Here is a 21,230-nt window from a genome sequence, read left to right on the forward strand (position 1 = left end):
ACTGGATTTTGTTGCTTATCCTTCAACCAAAATTGGAACGTGTCCCATCAATATGATGGTATATTCCACAGACTATTCAAATATGTTATTGGAAAAACTATCGAACCAAGGCGAGTAAACTTATTGAGGAAAAACAGTTTTTTCAAAAATTTTTTTCTGCAAATTTGACTGGTTTTCAAAATAAGTTCTACAGACAATTTATCAGCCTTTGTTTCCTCATTTGAACTTCCGATTTTCTAGAAAGTAGAAATTTTTTCTTGTAAAATATACTTCACAATATTTTTTCATATCTTTTGAATGCTCAATCGATTCTGAATCCGGATATGTAAGTAGAGTTGTTGTTTTATCAATGAAATTCAAATTCAATTCAAGTTGTCAATATCGATTATAATATAATCTGAAATATGAAGCCTGAATTTTCATTCAAAACTTTTAATATTTTCACTCTTGAAAAAAGATGTGATATTATAATATACCTATATCAAAAACAACAAAAATGCTGTGCGAAGAAGTGGGTGGCAGGCATTTTCAACACTTTCTTTGAATAGCATTTTTTGTTACTACATATTTCGAAAGTAACCCTTTTTTCCAAGAGTAAATATATTTATTGCTTTGAATGAAAATTCAGTTTCATATTTTCGCTCATGTTATATTCGAGAATTAATACTTAAAAATTTGACAATGAAATATTTATAGAACCATAGGCAATGTGGATATGAGTATACCTAATATGGAATCTGTATTATGTCAAGAACTCCACGGAATTTTTCGATCGTCTCCGTATTATATTTCTTCGCATAAAAATATGCTAATAAAATAAATGGGTTCTTAACTACATCTGTTCAACATCGTTTGTTTCAATTTCCTGCTGAATGTTTAATTGTCCTAGTTCTGTTCAGATGAAAAAGGTATTTCCTAACCTCGATACAAAACTCTAGAGGATCATTCGTCAGGTCGTTTGAAGAAAAATCTATGAATATATGTCCGGAGTTATGTCGTATCTGAAATCTGGGTGACGAAAATGCTATAATCCTGCTAGTTTTTCCAAAATAAAATTGTAAAGTTGGCTTAATGAAGGTTAATAATAGATATTTTGCTTGTAATTTCCCAATTGTTTTTCGTTAGATATGGTGAATTAATCATATTTCAAGCCTTTTTTCTTTGTCAAAACGACGATTGTATTCATATTTACACCCCATGGCGGCTTCAATCGTTTCTGTCAGCTGTTCCGTTTGAAATATCATATCCTCCATCGGATGTAAACAAAACTAATAAATCCTAGTTTTTGACGAAAACAGATTTTTTTTCAGGAATTCATAATTTACAACGAGAACCAATTAAGAAAATACAAGAAAACTATCCATTATTATGAATAACCTTACCCTCATTAAACCAAATTTACAATTTTATTACGGAAAAACTAGCAGGATTACAGACTTCGTGAGTCCCAGATTCGTAATCTACGACCAGAATCTGTAAAATTATTCAAATTAATACGCTATTTTAAATAACGCGATTGATACATACAATATAGAATTTTGCCGAGATCACAAATATTTGGAAAACTGTTGAACGGAAAATGAGTGAAAAAATATGTAAAAATATGCTGAATGTTCCTGGAATTGAAATACCCCAAAAAATATAGGGTATCTATATAATTTAAAACAATAGTCACCGTCCAATCCGCTTTTGTGTGACACCCCCTATATATTCTTATATACAGGGTGTCTCAGGTGGTAGGCACAAAACCTGTGTTTTTTATTAGGAAATACCCTATATTTCACTCCAGATTTAGGAAGCATGGTTAGAATGAGGCTAATTTTGACGTCTCATGTGCTCAAAATTTTCCGATTTTGAGATATTTCAATTTGTCAATTCGAGCATCTCTGAAAAAAACTCGATAACTCCGACGCAAAAAAATTTGGTGGAATGAGATTTTGGCTGTGAATACTAGAATGAAGGAATCAAATACTGTATATGGGTCATATAATTATTCAAAACTCTGCTGAGAATTTTCGAAATATCGTCATAGGACGTTTCGAATAGTGATGAAAATTGTGAACAGAATTGGTCTTAATATGAGGATTATTTTATTTTCGAAAATATATTTCATTGTAGTTTCGTTACAGAAATTGCATTTATGACAAGGGCGATCCTAGCCTTTAAATTGGGGGGGGGTCGCCGTTATGAACATTTTTTTGATCCTCTGTATAACCGAAAGAGCCTAGATTGAGAAAGTATTCTAATCTCAATTTTCAAATTTCTAGTCGACCCAGTTCCTCAGTAACTTCTTGATTGAACTTGAGTATTCCCAGTTAAAGGTCATAAAAATAAGGTGAAGTTAAATTATTGGGTAAAGTATTTTAAATAATGAGGAAGTCAAGGGAATCATAATTCTTTTCAAATTTAAATATCTTCTCTATATGTACGAAAGAGCCAGGAATGATAAATATTCTAATCTCCATTTCCAAATTTCTAGTCGACCTAGTTCTTCTGTAATATCTAGTTAGGAATTTCCAGTTGAAGGCATAAAAATATGGTGACAATAAAATATTCGGTTTTTCTTTGGTTTTTGATTAAGAAAAATAATAAACTTCAATTGTAAATGAAGTGTTTCGAAAGAAACACCATCTTGAAAAAATCTTAAGAATACAAATAAATGAATTTCAAAGGAACATAAATAAATCTCTAAATAAAACGAACAAATATAAATGAAAATAAATGAATGAAAATGAAGAAACATAAACAACTTTCTTGAAAAGTAAATAAATATATGAAAAAATAAATAAATATGAATAAAAACGAATGACTATGTATAAATTAAAAATATCACAAATATTCAGTTTGAAAATGAAAGTTTCTTCTTGGAGCCCTTCAGCTGATTGTGAATCCATGTCTTTATTTGTGGTGACGTGCGATTCTGAAGAACAGGAGTTTCTTTTATCACTGTTTGTATCACTTTCAAAGGAGGTAGAGCTTTTCTATTCATATATTCTCCGAAAATACGGAAAATAGCATCCTTCTCCTCTTGGGTCCACCTCACTCTTTTGAGGGTGCCAGATAGGGTATGGGCTATAAAAATGGAAAAAAGAGTTGAAACAATACACAAGTTTCAGTAACTTTTCAAGACGAGAGTGATTCTACTCTAACAACACAAGCAATTTTTTTTCTCAAACATAAATCGTATGATATATCAAGAGAATTTTTTTAAGAGACATTTATTCCACTCCGTAGTGATTCACTTGGTCCTAATGAACATGAATTGTTGAAATTCAAGTTCTTTCATATTATATTTTAGATCTGGAGTGGAAAAATTCAATATACTTCACGAGAGCCCTCGCTGGAGCTCAGCTGTAGATTTGTTTTCGATTGGTAATACTATAATATAAAATATAGTGATGAAATCACTATTTTACGTTCACGGCCGTACCAAAAAAAATTGCTTCGGGAAATGACATTAGTAAAGTCGAAATTTCAAGATGTTTTTGAAAAAAAAACTATTTTGAGGTTGGTGAATTGATTACAATTAGCAGTTCGAATGAAATGTAATTATGTATCTCACCTTTGCTGGAATTCCTCCTATTCCCCCCACTAAGATTTGGAGTTCCTCCTGTTGAATTGATTTCATTTGTAGGAATTGGTTCTTCATCATTGACAACCTCATTTTCGGAGTCATCACTGCTTGCATTTTCATTTTCTCCTTGAGCTGTTTGCAGGAGTTGTGAAATGCCCAAAATGTCCCTACTTATAATGGGCTGACGATAAATGCCCTTGTGTATCTTCTCCGAATGGCCCATGAAGTTCGACAAATCCACTACGTCTTGATTTTCAAGATTCAAAGTAATACACGTAGTGGCTATATGTTTCCTCAAATTGGTGCCACGTAGTCTTGTCGGGTGCTCAGCACCACAAGCTTCAGAGAATTTCCTCATCAAAGTGCAGGCACTCAGATGTGGATGCTTTTTTGTATCCGACCCTGGTGTACCGAATACATAAGGGTTACTCTTGTGGACCCTCATATTTGTTCTGTTTTTTATTATTAATTGGATGCACTCACATAAATGAGTATCCAATAGAACAGGAACCGTCCGATTCAACTTGCCCCTTATAGTGAATCGAACATATTTTTTTGCAATTTCTTTTGATTTCTCTGAAAGTGATTGAAATAGATCATTATTACTTCTCTCAATCGTTTCGTATTTTTCAAATTCGGTAATGCTAATTCTCTCGACTTCTCCAGCGCGTCGTCTATTGAAAACCTGGATAGACGTTAGCGTTGCCTCTGCTAAGTCTATCCAGGCCAATGACGAGAAGCAAATTTTCAATTTCTCAAGGGCGTCTTTTCTCTTCTTGGTCAAATAGTCGCTGAGTTTTTTTATGTCGCCCATTGTGGGTAGCATAACTGTTTTTGTTCTACTCATTTTCAGTTGAGTTTCAGCAACAGTTCTGTTTACATTTATGTTCACTTCTTGAGCGAAAACTTTCAAGAAATATTTAGCATTTTTTCGCATTTCTTCCTTGTGGTTTTTAATGCACTCTGTTATTAATAAATTGCCAATCTGCTTCAGCAGTGTGCCCAAACTGAACGCTACCGAAGGAGCTTCGAAGCAGTTCGTAGTTTCAGTGTACCGGGCACACATATTTATAGCAGATAAAACCATGTCTACAAATTTTGGGTCATATATAGAGGCTAAATTATTTATTTCCTTACTCAGTGCCTTCATTTTAATGAGGAAATTACCAATTAATCGTAATCTCTGCCTTATCATTTGGAAATGTCTCGGTTCTCTATATTTTTCCACCATTTTGTTAGCATAAATGATGATGAGTTCATCATATCTGATTGCTCTACATACATCATCCTCCCTCAGCGGTGGGAATAAATGATTTCTCACAGTTATTGATGCCATAGGATGTATTCTTGATGTGATTTTTTTACTTAGCAAATTTGGCAATCTTTTAATGTCGGAATCAATGCCTGTGCAGGATCTGAAATGCACTCGAAGGGTGGCTTTTGAGAAAAATCCCTTACAGTTTGCACATGCACTGTAATCCCTACCACTTTTATTCCTGCTGCTTTTAGGCCGTCGCGCCACAATCAGCTCACCATCATTTAAATTCTCATTCGTATTAAAAAGGAAATTTCCCCTTTTTCTTATCTGACCAATAATCTTGGCCCTTTCTACGTTACCTTTTGGTAACATAATAAATTTTTTCACCTCCTCCTCACCGCTGTGTTTATTCTCTAGGTGTCGTGAGATTTTTTGCTGTTTCGTATGGCAGTAGAAACAAAAATTTGCCTTCTTGTCTCCTTTTCTTCCGCGGGACTCAGTTACCATCATATTTTCATCATCGCACCCTGGTTCGTTTAACGAGGCAGATAAATGAACTTGGATGCTTTTCGAGAGGGAATTATTATTGGACTCATTCGGTTGCGTTTTCTCCTCAATATTCAGATCCATTTCAGATAGAAAGGAACATGGTGTTGAGCTCCGACTGCCATCTCGTGAGTTATCAGATTGCGTTTCTGAATAAGTAGATAAATTATAATCTGAATCATCATCAGAATTGTCTCCATAAACTGAAAATAATAATAATAATTTAGGAAAAACTTTGAAGTTATAAACATTTAGGTTCACAAGAAAGCGACAGCGCGATGTTTCATATTTCTCGAATTAGGGAACATATACAGTGTGTAGATAAAAAAGGGGCAAAATCAATAAGTGAGTTATTTAATGTTTTCTTATGATTTCACTCATGACGTCATTTATTTTTACAGGTTGACGTCATATTTTCTTTCAAATAACTACCCCATTTTTTAGCTGCTTTATTATACCTACTTACATGAGGTTGTGCAATAAGTTACGTTAATTACAATCTTTCACACCATTATTTAGGTAAATTGCAGAAAATGTGTGATCTTTTGAAAAAATTTGTTATCTACGGTTTCAATTGTGTACACCATCATTAAGGCAAGTTTGATAAAGGAGAGAAAATATTTGGATTAATAATTAGAAAAAAATCATGCTGTGACTCTGTGAAATATGGTCTTCATGAGCAATGTTACCATAAGATGGTTAATTAAAAACTTGAATTCACCTGAAAGAGCGTTTTGCTTGATAAGATTCAATAACACAGCTCTTAATTTGATTTCTCACGTTATCCACACACTGTATAGAATGTATATAAATATTTATTATATTTTATTATTTACATACAGGGTGATTCACCGCGATGGCCTATTAGAAGTCCAACGTCCAATTAAATATTTGCATATGAAATAAACGATTGACAATAATTAACAATGAAACTAATTTAATTTCAGACTTGTTTCGAATGGTACAATATATACTTTTTATGATTTCATAACAACCATAACCTTAGAAATATTATGAAGATCCATATTTTTATTTTCTTTCAGGAAAGCTCAAGTAATAATTTCTCTAAGAGGTATGGAACATTGGGCAAATGTTGCAGGTCCCATTATTAGGAATTACTGTTCTATACAGGGTGTATCTTGAATGGTTGGCCTTCGCCTAGTAGTGAATGCAAGTCATCCAGGCCTTTCAGAAAAGTAGCTTGTTGCGTATCCCAACTGTTAGTTTCGGAGATACAGGGTGATTCAGGGAAAAATCTCAAAGATCTTATTATTGCCCTAGAAATATCAAAATAACATTGAACGCTCTGAAAGGTTGTTTGATGTGAACAAACCCACAAAATTCAAATAAAATCGGACTGCTGATTTGCGAGTAATGGTTATCCGAAATTGAAGCCGATTTTCATTAATCTTCCTGTACATTACTAACTGTCTTAAGATACACAACAAGCCACTTCTCTAAAAAGCCTGGATAACCTACACTCACCACTAGGCTATAGCCAACCACTCATGTTACACCCTGTATAAGCAAAAGATTCGAAAAATTTCGAAAGAAGGTTTTACAGTAACGATATCTGAACAAATATATTTTTTCATTTTTCAGTATAGATTGTAGAAACAAGTTTCAAGGAATATGGGTATTAATTTAATCAATTAATATTGCTCTCACGAAAATATATGCTTTTTCTGAGAAGGGTATAACTACCTGATAATTCTATCTCATCTTCAGGTTCCACTTGAACTGGTATTCCATGATGTTGCATAATACTCTGTTTGTTTTTGTCAACATTCATATCTGAAGCTTCCATGGTACTATTATCTGAAGCATAATATAATACCGTTTTAATTCAATGGCATGATAACAATGATCACACATAAATATACAGGGATATTCAAGGAAGGTTGATTATTATAAATGAAGTACCTTGAAATTCTGCATATCTGTCTTCCTCCTCTCCACAAACAGTGGAGAAAACAGTATCATCGAAGTTCTTCATAAGAGAAGTAGATGATCGGTTAATTTCCACATATTCTGTTCCAATTGAAAAATCATTGAAATCCTCATAGACTAGAGATTTTTCTGGCGATCTCCGCGGATTAAGCAATATATCTTCTATAATTATTTTCTCTGCAAATCAATAAAGATTCAATATCAGCCCTCGATATAGCTATTAGCTATCAGGTCACTACAGAGGCGTACCCAGGCATAAGCCTTGGGGAGGATATAGAAAAAATTGTTCGCATTTTCCTTCTTTTGAAGAAGTTTTCCAAAGAAGTTTGCTTACTCATAATAAGATTGTGTTATATAAGGTTGTTACATACAATGGATATTCCTCCTGGGGGAATATATCCCCCTTATCCCCCCCTTGGGTACGCCACTGCGTCACTATAAAATTAAAGTTGTTCGTGAATTGAGCTATAATATACATACATATATAATAGTTGAGGATGAAAATAAGACTCAAATGATCTTGTTATCAAAAATATGTGAAGAACAAGTAAGTAGGTACCTTGAAATGCTCCGTCACTACTTTGTTCATCTCTACCCTCAACGGTGGAAACATATTCATGGTTGATGGAGGAAGTAGATGGTCTGTCCATATCCACATATTTTTTTCCAATTTTTGAATCAGTGGAATGATTATCGCCTATAGATTTTTCTACTGATTCTCTTTGTTCGAGCGTTTCTTCTTGAAGAATCCTCTGTTCTTCTCTTTGCTCTGAAAATGAATATGGATTGGATATAAATATTTTATTGCAAACAGTCACTCAGAAAAACTTAATTGTACCCGTTGGGCAAAATTCGATGGTATTGAATAGTAGCCCTGTAGCCATAGGATCTAGGAATTATGGATGGCATATTTTCAACTTCGATTTTTAAAAGATGGATAATGACCAAAACCAATCCCTATTTATTTATTCATTAATGAGTGAAATCTCATTTTGGATTCAATGATTCATTTTTATGAATTTTTATAGTTAATGAATGCTAATTAATAACGATTCGTTTTGAGTTTTTGAAAGCTATATTTCATCAAAACACAATAAAATTGAAAGTTTAACTGACTTTTCATATAGAAAGAAAGAAATGATTAATCAGGTGACATAAAGAATGATACTTTATTAAACTTATATATTCAAATGCTTGATTCTGAAAATAGTGGAAACCCTAATTTCCGATATTTTTTGCCTTTTTACCGAATTTCAGCGAAAATTTGACCGAAATATTACGATTTAAGGTTGAAAATACGTGTCAAATGACCGTGTTATTGAAAATATTTCGAGAAAAAGTAAGTACCTTGAATTGCTTCATCACTACTTTGTTCATCTCTACCCTCAACGGTGGAAACATATTCATGGTTGATGGAGGAAGTAGATGGTCTTTCCATATCCACATATTTTTTTCCAATTTTTGAATCAGTGGAATGATTATTGCCTATAGATTTTTCTACTGATTCTCTTTGTTCGAGCGTTTCATCTTGAAGAATCCTCTGTTCTTCTCTTTGCTCTAAAAATTAATATGGATTGGATATAAATATTTTATTGCAAACAGTCACTCAGAAAAACTTAATTGTACCCGGTGGGCAAAATTCGATGGTATTGAATAGTAGCCCTGTAGCCATAGGATCTAGGAATAATGGATGGCATATTTTCAACTTCGATTTTTAAAAGATGGATAATGACCAAAACCAATCCCTATTTATTTATTCATTAATGAGTGAAATCTCATTTTGGATTCAATGATTCATTTTTATGAATTTTTATAGTTAATGAATGCTAATTAATAACGATTCGTTTTGAATTTTTGAAAGCTATATTTCATCAACACAATAAAATTGAAAGTTTAACTGACTTTTCATATAGAAAGAAATAAATGATTAATCAGGTGACATAAAGAATGATACTTTATTAAACTTATATATTCAAATGCTTGATTCTGAAAATAGTGGAAACCCTAATTTCCGATATTTTTTGCCTTTTTACCGAATTTCAGCTAAAATCTGACCGAAATATTACGATTTAAGGTTGAAAATACGTGTCAAATGACCGTGTTATTGAAAATATTTCGAGAAAAAGTAATTACCTTGAATTGCTTCATCACTACTTTCTTCATCTTTTTTAACAACGGAGGAAACATATTTATGGTTGATGGAGGAAGTAGATGGTCTGTCCATATCCACATATTTTTCTCCAATTTTCGAATCAGTGAAATTATTATCGCTTACAGATTTCTTTACTGATTTTAGCTGTCCAACCATTTCATCTTGAAGTACCCTCAGTTCTTCTTTTTTCTCTGAAAATGAATATAGATTCGATATGAATATATTATTTGTCACTCAGAAAATCTCAACTACAACCTTAAGAAAGGAATATAATGGATGGCATATTTTCAACTTCAATTCTCAAAAGATGAATACCTAATGTCCAAAACGGAATCCCTTTCTCCTTTTGTGTTCAATTCATAAGGGAAAATTCATTTTTGTTTGAATTGATTAATTTTTTCAATTTTTTTTATTCATATGAAATAAAAAATTTAACGATGTTGAATCCGGAGACCTTACTGACCACCAAATAATTTAATTATCAGAAGTTCACAAATTATCATAAATAGGCCCTTGGTTGATTTGCCGTGTGAAACTGAAACTTTTTATGATTTTTGTAGTTTTTAAAGAAATTTATTTATCATATTATATATCTTCGAAAATTGAAAAAACGATTTTATTTATTTTAGAAACATTTGTGGTTTTTAATAAACAACAATTATGTATTATAACTTCTAGACTAAGTAAGCAATAAGAATGAAATAATTATACCAATGGATTTTACCAAAAAAGTGACTGTAGTACTTTTCATTTCACGCCAATTTCCAATTTTCTTCTATAGCTTGAAAACAGTTGAATTTATTATCTGTTCGAGTCCGCAAATGTGCCATTCATCTTTTGCTAGCTCAAAAGTTTTCTGAGATCCCATCACTAGACAACGAATTTGGGACAGCCGATATAGTCAATTGAAATGTTTGGCTCTATATGTACAGGGTGTTTTATTATTAACTGGATTAACATATATGGTCGTGTAGATGACACCGGGAGAATAATTTTTGTCTTATGACATATTTTTTTTTTTTAACGACTTTATTCTTCAATTAGATACAACAAGGCGACATTTAGCTTGAAGCTACTCTTACATGTAACCTCATCATACCATAACATCCATGACCTAGCCGGGATTCGAACCCGGTACCTTCAGCATCACAGCCGTCTCCCAAACCACTGTGCTGCCGAAGGTAGACAACATATATCTCGTTTTCAAAGCGAACTTGAGACACAAAGGGTTCAACGTAATTTCTGAGCAATATTTTATTGAACATGATCAGTATGAACCTTTAAAGTTACGATTTCTGGTCACACCAACTTATTTTTTGGTGCTAAATTCGAAAAAGGTAAAGAACCCTGAAAAAAAATTTCAAACTGGCGGAAAACCTGCAATGTTCGTAATTTTTTTTTTCGGTTGTCAAATTGAATTTCATTTTCCGAATGAACTCAATTTTCCAAGAATTTCAATAAAAAAATCTTTATAAATCGAAAGGAATATAATTGTTGCATGTTTACAGGAAAAAATTATTCACCCGAAATTGATGAAATATTTCACGATTGTCTTGTTTTCATACTTTACACGAATATGAAAACTGAATCGAAAAATATCAAACCTTCCTTCATTAAAGCCATCCAAAATTCTCCTCCGGTCTTCTAACAAAATTGAATTATCCTTGGATGAGTTCAAATTTATAATTCACAGGTAATAACTCAAGGTCGAGAGTTCGACCCCTAACATAGATTCATTGGAATTACAGTGAAATATTTTTGTGATAAATTTTCATTACTATTTGAATTGTTTCGACAGCTCAATTTCAAACTTTTGGCCATCATAGCCCTACCAGTTTTTTTTTTCAATTATGCTAGAGGACCAAAAGAAAAATTTAGATGGCTTTAATGAAGGAACTGTTCGATATTTATCGATTCTTTTTTACTTTCGTGTGAGGTATAGAGATAAGTACAATCATCAAACATTTCATCAATTTCTGTTGATTTTTTTTCGCTTTAGATATGTAAAAAATATTTTGGTTCGATTTATGAAAAAATTTTCTCACAAAAATTATCTTAGAAAATTGAGTTCATTCAGAAAATTAAATTAAATTTAGCAACCGAGTTCTCGTTCGGAAGTTATCGTATAAACGTTCGGCCGGACAGAATCGAATTTGAGGATAGATTTGTCAACAGTGAGTGGAACCTTTTGAAACCATTTCCGGCTCGGAATTCAAAAACTACAGACATCGTGATGAAATGATAGAGCGATCAATTCGGATACAGGCACTCGAAAAATTTAATTTTATTTTATCAACAATAAGTTTCATTTCGAAATTTCTGATTACGAAACAGGAGGTACAGGGGGTGTTATGGAACTTTGCAGTATTGTGATCAATTAAGAATATTCTATATTCAATTATAGTGGCAAAATTCATATGTATCCCTGGAGATTTTCAAAAAGAAATTTCATTCTAACAACTTATTTTCAATCGATAAAAAATAATTATGGGTGATAATATAAAAAAACAACTCACCTTTTTCTGTTATCAGTACTGCTTCATATTTGGCACCTCTATGTTTTACAATGCAGGCATTATTATCTCCTTTTTTCTTTGAAATATTTTTCATTGAATATATTCCGTAAGTCTGGTCGGGAAAATGAACTAGACCAAACATTTTTGCTTTCCTGGAAAACACAATTTCTTTATTTAACTGTCTCAATTAAGATTATCAATAGATCTTACCTTACAAAAAGATCGAAATATTCAAACACAAGTTTTCACTCCGAAATATTCACAACACAACCAACTTCAGATTAAAAAAATCGAATTTATCTGCTCGTCTATTTTCAGAGTTCTAATATTCACTTGGAGAAATTCAGAATAGATCTGTATTATTCCAACTGTTACTAGGCCCTAGTAACAGAAATTTTTTTATTATCTCGTCAAATGAGCGAGATTTTGCCTATATACGATGACATGAAACACCCGATATTGGTTATACACAAAAATCTAATACATTCAAATATAAATCGTTTTCAAGTTTTATATCTTCAAAAAAGTAATTTTAAGGTTGAAAAATATCGAATTGTATATTAAGCTCTTACCTTTAATAACTGAATAAACAAAAAGTCCTTAGGTCAAAGGCAAATATAACTTATAAAAAAACTTCAAACACCTTCACTAACTTCACTTAATAATTGAGTCTCAAAAACGTACAAATATCAGTCAGTCAGTAAGCAAGACCGTATAGAAATAGTGAAGAGTACTAGTATTATATAGTAATTACCCCTCCCAAGATTTTCAAAATATGAAATTTCAGAATTCTTGCAGAAACGAAAAACGAAATTTTTTTCCATAAAAATGAACCAATAATCATTTTACTTTCCTTTGAAATCTTCAAGGCAGTCGAAAATCGCACCCTTCAGAGTTTATTAGTTTATTATCGCTTTCAAGATAATTATTTTTATTTCCCTACGAGCACGTCTATTTTCGAGATTTATTATTATCCTTTGTATATCCACTTTGTCGGCGTTGCCTCTGGTTTTGCCAAATGTGATTTTTGTATTCGTCATCGGTATACGCCAGGCCAGTGATTCCTAAAGTGGTCCAGGTTATTGCAAAATATTCAACGCTTTCAAATAATAGCTACCTAAATTTGCATAACGGTCAAAAAAGTTATCCGTCTTTACTGAATTTTAAAGCCGACCCATAAAACGAACCGTAATTCTGTTATGGATAATGCCGACAAAGCATTATCAGAGGTGTCTACAAGCATGAGAGTTGCTAAGTACAGGTCCATTATGCATAAGATATTGTAATTACTGTATTGAATTCGTATAAGATCCTCTTTATTTCCGGAAAGCAATGTATTGATCGAACATCATTTCAACAGTTTCATCAGCGTGATCAGATTGGAATATGATGAATCTATACTGACGTTTGAATTGAGAAGTGCGTGCGTATCTACAAAAAATCACTTTTGGGATATTGATTGAACTTTAAATACTTTCATTTGTGCCATCCACAGATTAAATTTAATTAACATGCATTATCATTTATTTTTTCTTCATATTAATTCAATTGAATCTGTGGATGAAATGAAAGTCTTCAAAGACAAATATCCCAAATGTGCTATTTTGCAGATACGCCCTTTTCAATTGAAACGTATATTATATTTTTGATGGTCTTTTTAATGTGCTTTCAACAATTGAACATTTGCTCCCATAACCACATATAAAATATTATGAATCTAAATAATTGATTGGAAATACAGAGATATATCTTCGTAAAAATTCCATAAAAATGAACCAATAATCATTTTACTTTCCTTTGAAATCTTCAAGGCAGTCGAAAATCGCACCCTTCAGAGTTTATTAGTTTATTATCGCTTTCAAGATAATTATTTTTATTTCCCTACGAGCACGTCTATTTTCGAGATTTATTATTATCCTTTGTATATCCACTTTGTCGGCGTTGCCTCTGGTTTTGCCAAATGTGATTTTTGTATTCGTCATCGGTATACGCCAGGCCAGTGATTCCTAAAGTGGTCCAGGTTATTGCAAAATATTCAACGCTTTCAAATAATAGCTACCTAAATTTGCATAACGGTCAAAAAAGTTATCCGTCTTTACTGAATTTTAAAGCCGACCCATAAAACGAACCGTAATTCTGTTATGGATAATGCCGACAAAGCATTATCAGAGGTGTCTACAAGCATGAGAGTTGCTAAGTACAGGTCCATTATGCATAAGATATTGTAATTACTGTATTGAATTCGTATAAGATCCTCTTTATTTCCGGAAAGCAATGTATTGATCGAACATCATTTCAACAGTTTCATCAGCGTGATCAGATTGGAATATGATGAATCTATACTGACGTTTGAATTGAGAAGTGCGTGCGTATCTACAAAAAATCACTTTTGGGATATTGATTGAACTTTAAATACTTTCATTTGTGCCATCTACAGATTAAATTTAATTAACATGCATTATCATTTATTTTTTCTTCATATTAATTCAATTGAATCTGTGGATGAAATGAAAGTCTTCAAAGACAAATATCCCAAATGTGCTATTTTGCAGATACGCCCTTTTCAATTGAAAAGTATATTATATTGAATATGAATTGATTCATCGGAACATTCTTGAGTCTAGACATTCCCAACCGTCTCGGTTAGATTTTTTGAAACTACTAAAATCTATCAAATGATTTCTTCCTATTAAAAACTTCCTGAAAATGCAATAATCTACTGAAAAATTGGATATCAACTAAATCTGGTCATACTGAGTTTCATTATATTTTGAGTATCTATTGACACTTTAGCTCAAATGATAGGTACACTGAAATTATCGTACAAAACGCTATTATCGTACATGCGATATCGTACATAGAATTGAGCAGCAAATTATCGTACAAAACGATAATTATCGTACGAACGGCAACGCTGTACTAGGGCTCTTGCAGCAAAAATTCGATAAGAGGGGGAATATCATCATCCACATCTTGAAGAAAACACCAGACGTGGTGTAAACATTTATTTACAACCCTTGTATTGCCGATAACTGGAGAATTCACTATATGGATTGAAGACATCTGGTTACGGTCCCGAAATTCAACATTAAAAAGATGTACCTATATCTGAATCATCTCTATACCGACCCCGAGGAGTCTTTTCAAGCCGGACTTTAATATTTTCAATATTCTGCTTGAATTTTATGTAGAAGCCTCTATTCACACGAAATTTTGCATGAAGATCAAAATTGATAATTTATATATTCAGGCAAAATTTCAACTCGAGCAAATTTGTTGTAACTTATATATTAGGTGTACATTTTTTTAATTCTTCTTGAATTTTCTATTGTTCTGTTTATGCTATCCGCACGAAATTGTGCACGCAGTCTCGAATGATCATTTTATGTATACACGCGAAATCTCCATCTGATCAGATCTGTAATCACAGAGATATCAAGTTTTTAATATCCAATATTCTTCTTGAATTTTCTATGGTTAATTTTTTATGGTTCTCATTATGCGATAAGCTTGAAATTTGGCGAGGAGCTTAGCATTGCTATTTTATATCAATACCCAAAATCTCAACTCAACGTCAGTTCTGTGGTAACAGAGTTTCTATGGTTCTGATCAAGTGATCAACAAGATATTTCGCACGAAGCTTTATATGGTCATTCTACATCTGAATGCAAATTTCCCTCGCAAATGTGACTTTGGTTTCGAAATTCACAAAATACAAAATTTCGAACGGCCATATTTACGGAACCCCTATTCAGGTTCTGCTTATTAAACGAACTCAACTGCGGCATTGGAGATCCGAACCTTCCCTGCAAATTTCGCGTATACAGGGTGTTTCATTGGGAAACGGAAATACTTCATAGGTGCTTAGTTGACACCAAGGCGATTCTGGAGATACCCCATTCATTGGGTCTTACAGTCTTCGTAGGCGAGATACAGAGTGTTTTATGCGTTTTGCCCGTTCCTTTCAGAGGCCATTTCAAACGAACCACCCAGTATATTTTCTTCATATTTGGCAAATATGTTCCTAATTGAGAGCCCAAACGTATCATGCAATAACCACCTCGAAAATTCAGGTCCTGGTTAACAAAAAATTATGAATAGTTTGAATCCTCGTAACAACACCCTGTACATCGGAATTTTGAAAATCTGTTTCGATATTCGGAAACACCACTAAAAACTAAACTGAGAAGTGTAATTCAAATTTTCGCGCAGACAGTTTTACTGCACACATTTTCAAAGTGAAAGTGAAGTTTTCAAGAACTCATCAGGCTTGTCGGCGTTCGCTTTACGTTGCCGGATTTCATGACCACTTGGGGTTCTGCATTATTATCTTTTCAATTCTCTAATCAGACTACCTCGGTAGTGCAGTGGACAGAGATGTCGACTGTGGTGCCGAAGGTACCGGGTTCGAATCCTGGCTAGGTCATGGATGTTGTACATGTCCGGTGATGGTTAGGTTAGAGGCTAATGACCATAGCAGTCGATGCCTTCAATGAAAGAAAAAAAAAAAATCTCTAATCAGAATGTTGATTCCTCAAAAATGGAATGCAAAATATAAGAAAACAATTCTATTTCATCACTTCCAACTGATCCTTCTTGAGAAATATAAGTTTCATTATTTCATACCACATTCCATTATTTTATGATATTCTTCATTTTTTATATCAAATTATCTAGAGTCGAGCGTGGGCGCAATCGAATTAAATAATGGTTCATCCTCATCATCCGATCATTACTCGATAATCTTAAACAAAAATGCCGAAAACAAAACAAAAATTAACAGGGCCCAAATATGTGTTCAACGAGAAGGCGGTGTTTTTGAACATTAACTCGATATTTTATAGCATTTTATCAAATCCGTCTGTTATAAATGTTTCCTATTAATACAACTGTCTTATTTTCACCTTTACGAAAAAATGTTAGATAAGCTTTGTTGCTGAGAATGTTATTACGAATCTAAATGCATGAAAAAATATAGGGTGTTCCATTGAAAAAATATCATTTTATGAAATATTATGACAACGCGTCTATTTTTTTTTTTCGGCATCGAGAAGGCCACTGAGAATGCTACCAGTTTGCCCATTTAACCGACATCGTAGCATCCATAATAACAGAGTTGGCAATGGTGCCGACTCAATTTGGAACACCCTGTATATGAACATTCAAAATCTCAATTGAATCGGATCTGTAATCACGGCTCTATTTTCAATATTCTCCTTGAAACTTCTATAGTCCATTTGTCATGGTTTTCATAATCTGATATCCATCAGTTGTGTGGTCACGTAAATATTGGTCATTTTTTTGGTTATTCTTTTTTAATTTTCTATTGTGCTGATTAGATGATGAGCATTAAATTTTGCACAAAGCATTTAAATGTCATTTTCCATCCAATTGGAAATCTTTATCGCGATCGAAACTGCAGTTCCGACATCAACAAGAAAATGAAATTTCGAACGTCAATATTTACGGAAACCATAATCGGATTTTATCCATAAACGAACTTAACCGCGGCATTTCTGATCCAAACCTACTCTGAAAATTTTAAGTTTCTAAGACCTTTCATTAGAGAATTATCGTGTACCTATACGGCTGAACGGTCAGAGTTGAATTTGAGGACGGATTCGTCATCAGTGAGTCGAACCTTATCATTTATCCATAAACTTCTTATGGACATTTCCAATGGAAGACCCTGCATACATCACTTTTTTCAAATGCGAGTACATCTGCATCCCATAAGCAATAGAAAGGAATATCCACATATTATTTGCACAAATTCCTGACCCACACATTTCATGAAGAAAAGAACGAATGAAAAAAATATATATTTATTGCGTAATGCGAGATGATAAAAATTTCAACCGAAAATTAATGTCCCGAAACTCAACAATAAAGAGATATATTTCAAAAATATCGCCTGATATCCCATTGAACTGCGTACTACATATTGACATCTTATATTTCCTCATGTCATTTATACATATAGTGAACTTCTACTTGAAGAATTGAAATGCGAAGAAATAGTTAATTTCCCATCTAAAGCGGAAACTTCCACTCATATACCGAGAAATGTTCGGACCAATGGCACATTTAGAACCGAATGTCATTCCGATTCCGAGAAGAATATAATTTCATTGAGAAAACCATTTTCATTCCTTGTGCAAAGATATTTCTGACATGCGGGACAGTCGAAATCGAATGAATAGATTTTATAAGAACGCAATAGAGACGATATCAACGTGATAAACGTCCTGGAACTATGCAGTATATTAGGGTACTGGAAGTCAGCATTATACATATCGCACCCCGGCAAGAACAGTGACGCAACTCAAAAATGCAGTATTTGAGAAATAACAAATGAAAGAAAACTACAAAACTCATATTAAAATAGTATAAGCTCCTTTTAAATTTCAAGTAGTTATTTTTGGTAGTGAATTCAATTATAATCTATAGAATAATATCATGGACCTGTAAATCAGTTTTTGTTAAATATGTGGTTTTACCAGGTCAGGTTAGGTCAGGTCTCTGAGTTTTGTCACTTTTCTTGCTTTTCTAAAATCAGTTGTTTTGTGTTGTGACCCCTTGAGTAATACTTATGTCACTTTCCAAGCCCACTTAATTAGAATAAAAAAGGAAGTTTAAATTAAGTGCTTTATTAGCTTATTCAAAATACAAAAAAATTACATGAAAATAGAGTAGTACACAATTCATGCAAACATCGAGTCATAAATGGGCTTATACAACGTGGGAATACTTTTTGCTGAGATAAGTGATTTGATATGAGCTTTCTTTATGGCAGAAATCTCCATTTTTTTCTTATATGCCGGAACGCACTTTATTGTAGAGATGCCCTCTTGCCTTCTCCTGGTATTATTGACATTGATCTGCCCATAATCTTTTTGTTCGTATGTAGTTTTCACAAAAATAATGCCAGGATCAGTCTTCTGCACTTTGAATACTTTTAGTTCGCTAGTTTTTATTTGTTCGTTGTTTGATGTTTTGTTAAAATTTGATCCTATCTGTTCAGAGAGTTTTTTTAAGTCGACAAAATCCTCGTAACTCAATTCTGTTACTTTATACGGATTTCCAGTTTTCCTTGCAGACCGAATTAATCTGACGTAATCAGTAGGAATATAGATGGGACCCGATTTAAGAGCTCTTTTAATTGACTTCTCTATGACAGAGTGCACATTGTCTCCTTCATTTTGTGTGTGTCCCCTGATCAAAAATTTATGTGTGATCGATTTGATTTTAAATTTTTGCACAGCATACAGGTACATGCCCATTATGAATTTGTTCTTTTGCTGGCCACAACAATTATCGGAGTAGAAAACAATTTCAAGGTTATCGTCATTTCTGGTTTTAGCTTTTTCTTCTAAGTATTTCAGAATGCAAGTGCCGATTTCTATGGCACCTCGATTTCCTTGACCCTCATGCCAAAAAAAAAACTCGACTTTATCTGACTGAAGTTCATTTATAGTTAAGTTGTAGCTGTTGATTTTGCTTTTATAATAAAAGGTAGACGTATCTCCTCTTGGTGCTGGTAGCACCGCTTGGAGATCGTAAGTGGCGACTATAATTTTTCCTTCGCTTTCTTTTGCCTTCTTTTTATCCTCTTCTTTTTCTGTTCTTGACAAAACTTTCTCCTTCAAATGTTTATCATATTTCTCTTGTATCGCTTCTCTTTCTTCTACCCTTGCGTTGTTATACGAGCTGCATAAGTCGCACTGATCTTTTTTGGGGGTGAAAAAAGAGATGTTAAAATTGGTATTGAAAATTCGGGAATACATCGTCAGATTTGCAAACGTTTTTTTCAATGCACTCGTTTTTGTAGTCACGGTGTAAATCAGCCAGGCTTTTTCCACCCTCTATGAACTCCCGAGAAGTTTGCGCGCGCAGGTAATGACTGTCAATTCTTGGGATAGTATTAATATGAGCAACAACACCATCTTTTATTGCAGAATCTACTTTGAAGTGGTGTCCGTGTTTACCCCTTAGATCTTCTTGAAGAAATCCTTCGTTTAATTTGGTTACTACAGTTCTAATAACTCGGTTGTTGATGTCCAGCGTGGCCATAAAGAAAAATTTGCAAACACGTACGTTTACTTCGTTGATTACGAAATGGAATGCATGGTTACATTGGCGCCTACTTCCTTCTTTCTTGTACTGATACTGAGGTCTGACGGCGGTCATACTTCTACAGATAAATTCTCGTTGGGATTTCAGACTTTCGAGTGACCAGTAGTTTTCAAATATTTCGAGCCTTTTATTTTCTTCAATTTTTCTTGAACATTTTAGCTTACATTTTTCACCACACGCTGGCCGTACCTTTCTTGCCTGCATTTCTGTTTTGCGAATTGATGATGATGTATAAGGTTTTCCAGCATTTCGGAGAAATTTTGCTTTAGTCTTCTGCCACTCAACTGGATTGGCTTTCCTTTTCTTACCTTTTCGCTTATTATCTGTTTGGGTATTGTCTGATTCGGCACCTTCTTTCTTGTTAGTAATAATATTTTCATTCTCTTCCAATCCTGATGACTCGGACGTGTTTTCAGAATTAGGAGATGATGTATAATGAAAATCTGGATCTATGTCTGAATCATCTGCACTTTCATCTAATGATTCTTTTTGTTGTGGACTTGGTTTGACCCGTTGGAGCCTCAATCGCATTGTATGCAGATTTTCAACACACTGCCATTTCGAATGTGATCCTTGATCTTCTGGTACTGTGTCGTTGTTCAATTCCGTCTCTTTCGTGGCACTTTCTTGTTCTGTGGTTTCTTCTGCACCATACTTTGGTCTAAAATGTGTCGTTTGATCTTCCTGTACTATCACTTTGGAAAAATCCGGCACTTCAATCACATTTTCTTGTCCTTCGCTTTCTTCTATATTATTATTCTCTTCATAAATCTGACTTTCGTCGTCGTTTGACTCAGTTTGCAGCCTTTTTTCGCCGAGGTCTCTGTTAGGTTTCACGCTTTCTAAAGTGTTCTCCACTTCACCAATCAAGCAGGTTTCTTCGACTTCCATGTCAGAAGTTTTAAGTTTTTTGCTTCCTTCCTCGTTTTTTAATTCACAACTCTGCCCACTCTTCGGGATTTTCGTGGAGATTCCAGACACTAGACACGTATGTTTTAATTGCTGAAATTCCCCATTTAGTCCTTTTTCAATTTCAGCAGCAGCAGCAATAGCAGCTGCTAGAATTTTTCTACCTCGGTATCCTTGCTCTGGGTTCAT

At 33.4% G+C, this 21,230-nt stretch overlaps 1 protein-coding gene across 1 annotated transcript; it reads right to left on the reverse strand.

The window, feature by feature from the left end:
• Nucleotides 1-2,071: 2,071 nt before the first annotated feature.
• LOC123682063 lies at nt 2,072-14,673 on the reverse strand. Its single transcript, XM_045620458.1, has 9 exons — nt 12,207-14,673; nt 11,997-12,148; nt 9,462-9,671; nt 8,676-8,885; nt 7,888-8,097; nt 7,302-7,505; nt 7,083-7,196; nt 3,563-5,581; nt 2,072-3,072 (listed from the first exon to the last, which is right to left on the reverse strand). The coding sequence occupies exons 2-9, from the start codon at nt 12,136-12,138 to the stop codon at nt 2,840-2,842; spliced, it is 3,342 nt and encodes a 1,113-aa protein (XP_045476414.1). The 5' UTR covers nt 12,139-12,148; nt 12,207-14,673; the 3' UTR covers nt 2,072-2,839.
• Nucleotides 14,674-21,230: the final 6,557 nt, after the last annotated feature.

This window comes from Harmonia axyridis, chromosome 6 (genome assembly GCF_914767665.1).
Source record: "Harmonia axyridis chromosome 6, icHarAxyr1.1, whole genome shotgun sequence".
NCBI lineage: Eukaryota > Metazoa > Arthropoda > Insecta > Coleoptera > Coccinellidae > Harmonia > Harmonia axyridis.

Excerpts from the sequence above, each read along its gene's own strand:
- LOC123682063 (XM_045620458.1), bottom strand. The coding sequence starts at position 12,138 with ATGTTTGGTCTAGTTCATTTTCCCGACCAGACTTACGGAATATATTCA. Across the intron at positions 9,672-11,996 it reads AGTACTGATAACAGAAAAAG|AGAAAAAAGAAGAACTGAGG; the intron begins GTGAGTTGTTTT and ends ATTCATTTTCAG. Across the intron at positions 8,098-8,675 it reads TAGTGATGAAGCAATTCAAG|AGCAAAGAGAAGAACAGAGG; the intron begins GTACTTACTTTT and ends ATTCATTTTCAG.